The sequence below is a fragment of the Neovison vison genome, chromosome 5, assembly GCF_020171115.1.
Source record: "Neovison vison isolate M4711 chromosome 5, ASM_NN_V1, whole genome shotgun sequence".
In the NCBI taxonomy this organism is placed as follows: Eukaryota; Metazoa; Chordata; class Mammalia; order Carnivora; family Mustelidae; genus Neogale; species Neogale vison.
The window spans coordinates 21391124-21402768 of NC_058095.1; the positions used below are offsets into that span (position 1 = coordinate 21391124).

The 11645-nt window shown below is 41.3% G+C and overlaps 1 protein-coding gene across 1 annotated transcript; it reads left to right on the plus strand.

Moving 5' to 3' along the window:
• The first annotated feature begins 1895 nt into the window (after window positions 1-1895).
• On the plus strand, window positions 1896-8842 carry KRT39 (keratin 39). Its single transcript, XM_044247978.1, has 7 exons — window positions 1896-2348; window positions 3626-3708; window positions 4341-4497; window positions 5140-5301; window positions 5411-5536; window positions 7011-7231; window positions 8590-8842. The coding sequence occupies exons 1-7, from the start codon at window positions 1896-1898 to the stop codon at window positions 8840-8842; spliced, it is 1455 nt and encodes a 484-aa protein (XP_044103913.1).
• The last annotated feature ends 2803 nt before the right edge of the window (window positions 8843-11645 follow it).

The window sequence follows — 11645 nt, forward strand, 5'->3', positions numbered from 1 at the left end:
TATCATATACTAAATCCCGATCTGTAAGGAGGTCTATTTTTTTTTATTTTTTTAAGATTATTTATTTATTTATTTGTTAGAGAGAGAGAGAGAGCACAAGCAGGGGGAGAGGCAGACAGAAGGAGAAGAAGGCTCTTCTTCCCACTGAGCAGGGAGCACAATGCAGGACTCATTCCAGGACTCTGGAATCATGACCAGAACCAAAGGCAGATGTTTAACCAACTAGACACCCAGGTGTCCCAAGGTCTGTTTTAGACTCCTTATTTTATTCTCTTCATTTGTCTGGTTATTCAGGGATGAATACTATAGTACTTTAATTATTGAGGCTTTAAAATAGAAAGGATTAATCTCTTGGTGACTTTTCTCGTTTAGAATTTTCCTGGCTACTCAAATTTGATTAACTTTTTCTCATAAAACTTCAGAATTATCTTGTCTAATTGAAACTAAATCAATTTTGGGAGGATCTCAATAAATTTATTGGAATCTAAGTTAAATTAATGTAGAGATCACTGACATTTTTATAGTGATGACTACAGTATTTCAGGCCAAGAACATGATAAATCTTTCCATTTATCCTAGTTTTCTGTCCTCTAGTGCATTTCAATATTTTATTCATGTGACCTACCTTTCTAACTAAATTTACTTCTGTGTACTTTATATTTGTTGATGCTATTGTAAATTATTGTGCTTTTTCCTCACATTATGTGATATGCAGAATAATGGGCCCCCAAAGATGTCCTTATCCTACAATCTTTGAATATGTTAGGCTACATGACAAAGGGGAAGGCCACTAATCAGCTGACATTAAAATAGGAAGATTATCCTAGATGATATGCATGGGCCCAATATAATCACAAGGTCCTTAAGTGTGGAAGAGGGAAGCAGAAGAGTCAGTGTCAGAGTCATGCCATGTGAAAAAGATCTGCCACATGCTGGCTTTGAAGATGGAAGGGGCCACTAGCTAAGGAGCATGGGCAGCCTCTAGAAGCTGGAAAAGTCAAGGAAATTATTCTCTCCTAGAGCCTCCATAAAGGATCAGGAACAAATAACTTTCTTCAGAAAATGCTGAGAAAGTATTCCTGAGAAAGAAACCACGTGCCTTTCAACTGATCATGTTTAAACAGCAAATATAAGTCAACACCATGATAAATTTTTAGCTAACATAATTCCACAAGCAAACACTGAGCGCTAGAAATGTCATAAAATTTCCAAGAAATTTCTTCTTAGCAATCAAACCCTACCTGGAAAACTGAAACAGGAATCTAACAATCACCTTTAAGAAGTGTCTTATTTAAAACTAACAATTTAACCCATACTCACAATGTCTGAACCATGAAAATGGGAAAATCAGTGGGGCAGAACAAAATAAAACACTGATTTCTGAGTTCTCCAATGATTATTAGATATTAATAGATTCCCTTTCCTAGAGAAGAAAGGAAAAGAAGGATGAACTCATTCCCGATTCAAGCTTAATGCCAGGTGGAGAGGTCAATAAGGATTTAATGAACTTAATATACTCACACCTACTTAATAATGGATGCTGTTAGAACTGTGACGACAGTTCCTTTTGAAGACTTCATGTGAAGCTCTGGATCCAATGACAAGTAGTAGTTGTGATGGGTCATAACTTAGTAACAGCCTCAATGCACATTTTTATGAGACAAGTAACTCTTCTCAGGCAAGTAAAAAGCAGACTAATGAGATGTTCCTATGGGATTTGATATAAACATTAGAAAGGAAAACATCCTGTCAGCTGTGACCCCACCTAGAGCAAAGGCTATATAAGCACTTCAAAGAGGAAATAGCCGAGAAGCTTGGAAATCAGACACAGTCGAGGTTGCTTGAGCTTTCCATCAGGACCACGGACTAAAATAAACCAAAACTGGGTACACACTATGGAAACCAATGGTTGTACAACAACAATGATTTCTTGTTCAACGCCACACCAAAACTGCTCTAGGATTACAAATTTTCGGACCATTTCTTCTAACTCCAGCTGCCAACATGACGGTCTTGAAGCCAACATCTGCCAACAAGTTAGCCATGTTCCGAGGACTGCCAGACCCACTCCTTGCTTTTATTTCACACCCATCTGCTTAATAAGCAACTTCAATGCCTGTCCCCTTCTGGATGATTGTGGCTGTGGTGAAGGCATCAACAGCCACGAGAAAGAGACCATGCAAATCTTGAATGAGCGCCTTGCTAACTACCTTGAGAAGGTGCGGATTTTGGAACAAGAGAATGCTGAACTGGAGTGCAAAATCCAGGAGGAGTGTAACAAAGAGCTCTGTGTTGTATGTCCTGACTACGTGTCCTACTATGCTACCATAGAGGAGCTCCAGAGGAAGGTAAGATTCTTAGGAATGTGTATAATTGGGTTGAGTCATGACACTCTCCAAGCAATAGCCATTTGCTAACCCTTAATATTTTAGTTCATCTTATGTTGGAAAAAATATTTTGTAGAATAAGAGAATCTCTTGAATGGAATTGTCATCTGGAGGCAATATTCAGAGTTTTATATTTGCTCATCTTCCAGAGATACATTCTGCTGTGTCAGAAGTGTGTCAACATGTGTCAAAATGTGTCAACAACCTATTGCTGTCATTTCTTTAGCAAAAATAAGAAAACAGGGATCTGAGAAAGGGCATTTTGTTTTAACAAGTTCCCAAACGTTTAGGAATTATTATATGTTTTATCCATTTTGCTACCATCACCACTGTTTCCCCCTTTTATGCTCATTTCATTATCTCCAAATTATTTCAGTGGTTTCTTCCAACACCAAGTCTATCTCCTAATCAGAGCAATGTGTTGCTGTTACTGCACATGCCAGATTTATTCCATTTTTTTTCTTCAACAGGTGTTACCAAACACCACCACCAACACACCAGACATTACTCCAGGCTCTGGGAAAATATTTGTGTGCTAAAAAGTCCTTGCCCTCATGGTGGTTACATTCCAGAGGATGCAAATCAAGGGCAGATTTTATATTATATTTTATTTTTTTAAGATTTTATTTATTTATTAGACAGAAATTACAAGTATGCAGAGAGGCAGGCAATGGGGAGGAAGCAGGCTCCCTGCTGAGCAGAGAGCCCGATGCGGGGCTCAATCCCAGGACCCTGAGATCATGACCTGAGCCGAAGGCAGAGGCTTTAGCCCACTGAGCCACACAGGCACCCCAGATTTTATAATTTAATGGTAAAACATATACAGAAGTTTTTATTGGTGTGGGTTTTGCTGATTTCTTAGGAAAATAACAAAAACTCAGACTTTCCTGGGGTGCCTAGGTGACTTAGTCGTTAAGCATCTGCTTTCGGCTCAGGTCCTAATCCCAACATCCTGGGATCAAGCCCCCCATCGGGCTCCCCACTCTGCAGCAAGCCTGCTTCTCCTTCTCCCACTCCCCCTGCTGTGTTCCCTCTCTCTGTGTGTCTCTGTCAAATAAATAAAATCTTAAAAAAAAAAAACTCAGACTTTCCAAATCTTCCCAAACATCCTAAGCATAGCTATGAAAAGCCTAACTCCCCCCCATCCACTGTTAATTGCAATACACACAAGCCATTGGTTTTTAAAGAAGGAGATCCTGGTGTTTGTCTAATTTGTGTGTACAATTTCTTAATTCTAGATCTTGTGCACCAAGGCTGAGAATTCCAGACTGGTCTCACAAATTGACAACACCAAACTGGCTGCTGATGACATGAGAGCCAAGTAAGCCCACCCAGCACTGTCATTTGCGGCAGAATTCACCCGCCTCTGACTCTATACACTCCTGAGAAGATTATCCCCAAATCTGCTAAACCTCCTGCTTCACACCATACCAGCATGAGCCCAGGGAAAACCTTCACATTTGATAAATGGAAACAGTACTTGGAGATTCTAACATATGAACCCATCTGATCACCTGCACAGTAATTCAGGAAAATGGGTTAATAAATAGTTGCCTTGTTTACGTTGAGAAAACTGTGGTTGGGAGGGGGGGGGGGTCTGTCACATCCAAAGACATACAGCTAGGACAAGAAATAGCTAAAACATGCCTCCAAGTTTTCTAACTCCTCATCCACTGCTCTTTCTCCATCTACTGCATTGCCTCTTGGAGCAGGAGAAAGAGGATGAATTTCCTTATCTCAAAGAACAGCAATATAGCCTCATCCCAGCAAACTGATTAAGGAATAATAATTACGTGTGATATTTATCAAGTGGTCTCACTCTAACGAGAATAAAACTGACACAGAAATATACTAAATGAAAGGTCCAAAGGAAAATGCAGAAGGAGAGTTCTGCTTGGCTTGATTTACACTATCTGATTATAATGCCTTTCTTTTTGTGTCTCATTTTTAAAGGTATGAAGCTGAGATGTCCATACGCCAGCTGGTGGAGGCAGACGCCAAAGGCCTACAGCAGATCCTCAATGCATTGACACTGGCCCAGGCCGACCTGGAGGTGCAAGTCCAGTCTCTGAAGGAGGAGCTCCTCTGCCTCAAAAACAACCATGGAGAGGTTAGAGAAAAACCAAGAGAGTCATTACAAGCTAAGCCTCTAAAAATAGCAGCAATTCCTTTGACTTGAACTGGGCAATAGGTGTCTCCAAAAAGTAGAAACTACTCTGCTTTTCAGCCCCGACAGTACCTACCGCTACTAGCATGGGAATCCATCACCTATAACACAGTATCGGAGACCTCCATTGCCCTTCCCGCTTTTCCAGGAGAAGGAAGCAACACTTTTCCTGTCCTCACAGCTTTCCTCTCTGTTTGTAGGATCCCTACATAGACTTCTGCCACTATTTCTATAAGTCTGTATTAGTAAAAGCCCATATTGGCGTCATAGAGGCTATGGTCTCTTATTACAAGTTCTACCTCTCTGCTGCTTCACCATTACCCATCGCTGGAAATGATCTAAATTCTTTAACTCTGATCTTACTGATTGATTCCTTTTAATGTTCTACATATTTGAACACAGAGTCATATCTGAACTAGCCTGAAGTCATTTTATAGCATCTCAATAGCACCTATAAATCATCTATGTCTTTATTGTGAGCTATATTTCAGATACAATTAAGCTAAACCATTGCTATTAGACAAACAAGAACACAAGGGTGTCATCTGTTCACCAAGTGACCTCCCATTCTTTTTCTTTCCATAGGAAATAAATTCCTTACAGAGCCAGCTTGGGGACAGACTCAACATTGAAGTGACTGCTGCTCCTTCCGTTGATCTAAACCAGGTTCTACAAGAAATGAGATGTCAGTATGAGTCCATCATGGAGACAAACCGCAGAGAAGTGGAACAGTGGTTCAACACACAGGTGGGGGAGGGTAGAAAAGTCAAAACCAAAAAGTTGACATTGCATTTCCAGGTGCCCGTTAATCAAAGTCATGTTTTCCTTCATAATAGTCATGGTCTTTGTATTTCAGATGGAGGGGCTGAACCAGCAGGTGGTGGCCAGCTCTGAACAGCAGCAGTGCTGCCTGAAGGAGGTCACTGGACTGAGACGCACTGTGAATGCTCTGGAGATTGAACTGCAGGCCCAACACCGAATGGTACCCAGCAAGCTGACCAAGCCTAATACAGCAGTGATGGCAATAGCTCCAGACACCTGCATGTTGCAATGTTTCTCAAATTGTGTCCCTCAGAAGTTCCTCTGTTTGCTAAAGGGCCTATGGCCAAAAAAGAGGCCTGTGGTCCAAAAAGCCTAGGAAATGCTGGAGTAAACACAGGTTCAACAGGGTACCTTCCTGCAGGCCTTTAATAAGCTAATATGCTCTATGGCTCTCCCAGAAGGAGATATATGGTATTCAGCTTTCCAGACTTATTTGGCTCTGGACCCCCTTTTTTAAGATCCTCTCATGGCAATAATGATCTATGGAATACACTTTGGGAAACATTAAGAGGGCATTTTATTACATGCAAAACATTTTTTAAAACTATCAAATTTATAAAATAATCTTATAAAGGAGGTAGCATAATTACTGAGCCAATTTTACAGCTGAGGCTCAGGCAGCTAAAGTGATTTTCCCAAGCCAGATCCCAGGTGAGTTCCATCTTGCCTATTTTATAGAGATGGAGACACTGAGATCCTGAGGCATTAAGTAACTTGTTAAAGGTCACAAAAGAAATGAGCCTGAGCCAGAATTCAGGTTCCAAAGCTGGAACCACTTCTGCTTCATTTTACTGCCTCGAAGAAAGCAGCTATTTATTTATTTATTTGACAGAGAGAGAGATCACAAGTAGGCAGGCAGAGAAAGAGAGGGAAGCAGGCTTCCCACTGAGCAGAGAGCCTGATGCAGGAATCGATCCCAGGACCCTGAGATCATGACCTGAGCCAAAGGCAGAGGCTTAGCCCACTGAGCCAACCAGGCGCCCCGTAAGGAGTTATTTAAATGGCTCTGATATGAAGGGTACTTGGAAGAGCCTGTCCCAAAGCTGGTTTTGTCTCCAGCTAATCATGTGACCATGGACAACTCACTTAACCCCTTGAACCTCAGTTTTCTACTCTCTAAAAATTGGGAAAACCATGGAAATGATAGGTTATTCAAACCTAAAATTCCATTGTCCGTAGACTTACAGAATGACGAAGCAGGAAAGAACTTTAATCATCAAAGTTTCAACTCTCATGTTTTAGATATGCTGCGTTAGATGCTGCTGACTTCTTTAAGGTATAAATATTCATAGAATGAGGTGCCATAGTAACAGGTTCTCATAGCCCAGGTGTAAATTAAGTTGGAATACTTTTTTGTCTCACAGGTAGGAGAGTGTGGTAGGATATTATCAGGTGATTAAGAAAGAAGTAAATACTTAAAAGAGGGCAAAAATAAGTTAAGAGTATAAAGGGAAGTGAGCTTTAGCATAGCTGATAATTTTGGTTTGGGATTTATTTGGTTAGGAAGTAATAAGAGGGTTGGAGATTCATTAGTACCTGCCCAAAGAAACCATTGTTTAAAATGATGCAGTTTACAAGTGACCTAGGCTCCAACAAGTTATCATTAAAAATCCTACTTTCCTCCTCCGTGGTAGAGAGATTCCCAGGAATGCATCCTGGTGGAGACAGAGGCCCGATATACAGCCTTACTGGCCCAGATCCAGTGTCTGATCGATAATGTGGAGGCTCAGCTGGCAGACATCCGGTGTGCCCTGGAGAGACAGAACCAAGAATACGAAATTCTGCTGGATGTCAAGTCCCGACTGGAATGTGAGATTGCCACATACCGCAGCCTTCTGGAGAGTTCAGATGTCAAGTAAGTAAAATAAAAACAGCTCCTACTAGAAAATATGCTCACCTACATGTGTTACTGCCACTGGCAACAGGGGGCGTGAGCTTTGATCTTCTTGCCAGTGATGGGAACTTGTGATACATGGTCTCAAGCTGTGCTGTTCGGAGACCTACAATTGTAACCTGGTCCAAACTTGAGGCCTTAGCTGAGCTGAGTCATTCTGAAGAGCCAGTGTGCCAGGTTAATTGCTTATATGTTGAGTTTTTTTAAGTACAAGGGAAAAAATGGTTTTCCTAAATATTCAAATATTCCTGGCCACTTACAGATTTTCCCCCACTGCGATGAACTTTCATGAGATTGAATAGGATGACCCTGTTCCGTTTGGCGGAACATTCTGCTCAGGCTGAAATGCCCATCCCTGTCCAGCCATTCGTCCTTGATGCCAACAGCAGCATGTAGATATGTATTTTAGAATCTTTTTTTTAAAGTAGAAATTGTAAGGTTTTTCAATAAGAAGCCAAACAACTCATAAGGAACTGACCTAGATAGAGCACAACCTCTTCAGAGGAAGCAGCTCCTTCCAAACGAACGCCCCAGGTACAGACTCTGTTAAAATTGTTACAGAAACCTTCTTCCCCAAAATAACCACTGAATTCTGTTCCCAGCATTCTTTTAACTTGCACATTTTAACTGCCACATTATACTAGCATAAGGTTAACCATAGCTAGTCCCTATGAGGAGCTACAAGGCACCAAAGTGCCCTGAATCATCAAAGAAAGATGATGCTTTCCATAAAGAGCTTTGTTAACTGCTTCCAACTCCAATTCTGTAAAGTTTCATTTAAATACACCCAAAGGCACTTTGAAGCTTCTTGATAAAGACTGAGGACTCTTCCATAGATGGGGCCCAGCCCACCAGTAGTATTGTGACTCTCTGATAAGAAAAATATCTGACTAACTTCTTGTCCTCAGATAATAAGCCCCTCAGCTTGTCCCATATCACTACTGACCCTGTAAATTTAGTTCCCATTATACCCATCCTGGAGATGAAGAACTAAAGCTCAGGAGGCTTCACTGACTTATCTGAGGTCACCAGCTGGTAAACAACAGAGCTGGGCTGCACCCTGGTCGTTAACTCCTGGCATGGTGTTCTTCCACAAGGCAGTGGCATTGTGCATAATGGCAGCTTATGTAATCTAATGCTTCCAAACTAAGGATGCTGCTTTCCCATGGATCTGCTTTCAATCTTCTTCTTTCACTAATGATAGGACAAAATGAATGAATAAGCTTTTGGGAGTCCTTGTTTTGAGTGGCCCATGTTGACACCACTCCATCACCATCATTACCTTCCCTCAGTCACAGGTAAAATTCTGTTTTTTCTAGGCTTCCCTGTAGCCCATGTACCACCAAATGTGAGCCTTCCAGTAAGGCCAGTGCCATGGAATGTGCAGCCTCAGTTGACAATGCATCATCCTCGGCTTCCCACTGGACACACGGGCCCTGCTGTGCCTACAGATGCCTGCCCCGAATACTGGTTAAAATCTGCACCATCACTCAGGAGATTCAGGATGGCAAAATCATTTCTTCTCACGAGCATGTGCAGCCTTGCTTCATCATCAGAACTGTCAGAGTCTAACATCCCAAGGTGATGAAAATGACCCTCATTCATGAAAGAAAGGCCAATACTTGCTCCTACCAGAAAGGCTTAAAAAGTCCCCAGCCCCTTAAGGTACCTAGTTTCTTACTACCACAGTGGGTCTACATTGCTAGATAGAATACCTTGCATTCTGATCCTTCCCTAAGTTGCCACTATCAACAGGATAACAAATGACATTGCTTGGGAAGCACATCACCCATTTCTCTGAGAGACGGGCACTGATTTATAAGTGCCCAGGAAGGTGCCCTACATTACTTGACTCCACAGGTGATAGGCAGGTTTCTCTCTTGTTTACTCAGATCTTGTTTACGTATATTGCTCACTAGATCCAGTCAGACAAGTTCTAAGATTGGTTTTGGCCATGGTACATGAGGTGAAAAGTTGCGATCTTCCCTCCTAAAATCCTTCCTTGACTGTAGAAAGAAGCCTATATAGGAATAGCATGAATAGGGGGAAAGATCTTTAATGTTGTGTTTCCTTTAATAGTTGTGAGTCTGACTCCTGTTGAACTGGACTGTCTGTTAACCATACGCACATACTTTATATTCCCCAAGGCATTTTTGAAGATGTCCGTGTTCTCCAAAACTTTGTAACCATTGGGTTCTCCAAATATTTTCATCAAGAGTCAGGAAGAGTTGTGGGGAGTGAATCTAGAGCATTTTGAAGGAATACTATGGATCCTTTTATTAAATGTTTGCTATTTCTCTTTCCACTCTATAGGGAATGGGAGTTGTTTCTGACTGTTTAACAAGGAACATGGAGCTGGAACTCTCATGCCATAATCCTGTTCCTCCATCTCCCTGGGACTGATGACCATGAAAACATAGCATAGCTTCCTCCTTCAATTTATCCATCACAGAGAAATGGACTTGATCCCACAAACTTTGCAGAAAAGTAATCATTGAGTAATTGCTGCTTCAGAGCACAAGACAGTCTCAAGTGAGAAGATACCATGTATGTACCAGCCATTATCAGAGCTTCTCATAAGTAGGGTCACAGAGGGTTTCAGTCAATCCCTACAAAATATTTGACATTTTCAGAAGTTTTCATAAATAACTACAAATCAAATACAGAATGTGGAGCCAAAAGACCTGAAGTCCTAAACTAGTCTCTTGGGACCCTGGGCAAAACCTTTAGCCTTTATCAAACTTAATTTCCTTATTTGTTAAGAGGACCATGGCTACTTGACAGGTTTGCTGTGCAGATCAAATGAAATTGTTTATGTCATGTACTTGGTACACTGAAGAGCATGATGCAAATGTTATTTTTACATAAGCTTTGCCTTTAACTACAGCCCTGGACTTAACTGTGTTATTATCCCATGTCAAAATTCTTTCTCTATAAATGTAGTTATCCACTCATGATTTGGGGAGTTTTAATAGTGCCCGGCTTTAAGGGGTGAAAAAAGAAGAGAACAAGATCTTCCTGTCATCAAGCCTGCAATTCTACTCAGTAAAGCATTTCTGAATCTTCAGGTCTATATCAGATATCAGCTGATAGCTAGTGCCCACAGCAAAAACAGAAGCATAATTTAACTCAGAGCTCAGCAGCCACTTCCTCCATACAAGTAGCAACTTATACTGAGCAAGAAGAATGGAAAACTCTCAGAGTTATCTCCTTCCTCCCAATAACTTCTTTCCCATCTGAATGCCCAGATTACCCCTGGTAGCACTTCACAGTGTACTATCTCAGACTGAAGGATGGAAATGTGGGAAGAGCAGGGGGTTGCCTCAGAAGCTGTAGGAGAAAGTCTCGTCCCAGTCTGTGTGTATGACCTTGAGTAAAAGGGACATAACAATGTAGGTCCTGACACACTGGAGAGATTAAATGGAATAATAACACTAAAAGGGTTGTGTAAGCTGTATAAGGCCAGGCAGAAGAGAGGTTTGTCCCCTAATTGGAACCAGGCATTTGTCATTTCACAAACTTCTTCCTTTGTGTCTGGTTCAGTGATGGTCCCCAGTGGACCCCATACGTACTATCAACACTAACTGAGAAACCAGTTGGTAAGAAGCCAGAGTTGCTCAGTCTGCTCTGAGTTTTGATTCCAATAGGATTCAGGGTTTAGGAACCCTGATGGATTCAGGCTAACCTTGGGTTGATATGGCAATGCCATTCTCAATTTATTCCCAAAATAGGATCTCTTCCTCCCACTCCACTCAAGGATATCCCATCCCATGTGCCAAGCTCACACTCATACATCCTAGGCTGAATTATAGATATTTGAAACCAAAAAGACTGTGAATCCCAGTCCTGTAAGGCAATATAATGCCAGGTTCCTTTCTCTGGAAGTCTATAAAGTCCTAGTAAGACATAATCTTAAGAAGGATTGACTCCAAGAGCAAGATGGCCTTTTGATTGGTAGAACCTGTCTCAGAGAAGGAAAGAGTATCAAAACCCATTTGGTGGTCTGCAATTATATTTCCCAACAAAGGAGGTTTAAGGATATATTTTTTCTAGATTTTTTCTTTTTTCATGTTGACCTCACCTTAATATATGACAGCTGGTTTAAACACTTCCAAATGCAGGGGTAACCATGCTTCTCTCTTCCCCTTTGTCTCTCAACCATTAACTGCCCCCCTAATCCCTATAGATAGATGGCTCACAACCTCTCCATCCTCATCCTCTATGATCACCTCCACCAATTCATGCTTAGAAGAAGTGGCCTGAAAATTTTTCCTCAAGAGTTTAGTCAGTGGTAACCCATTACATTACTTGCCACCAGGATTTCTCTAGTTGACTCAGAAACCACTTATATCCAAAATCCCAAGAAACCTATAAA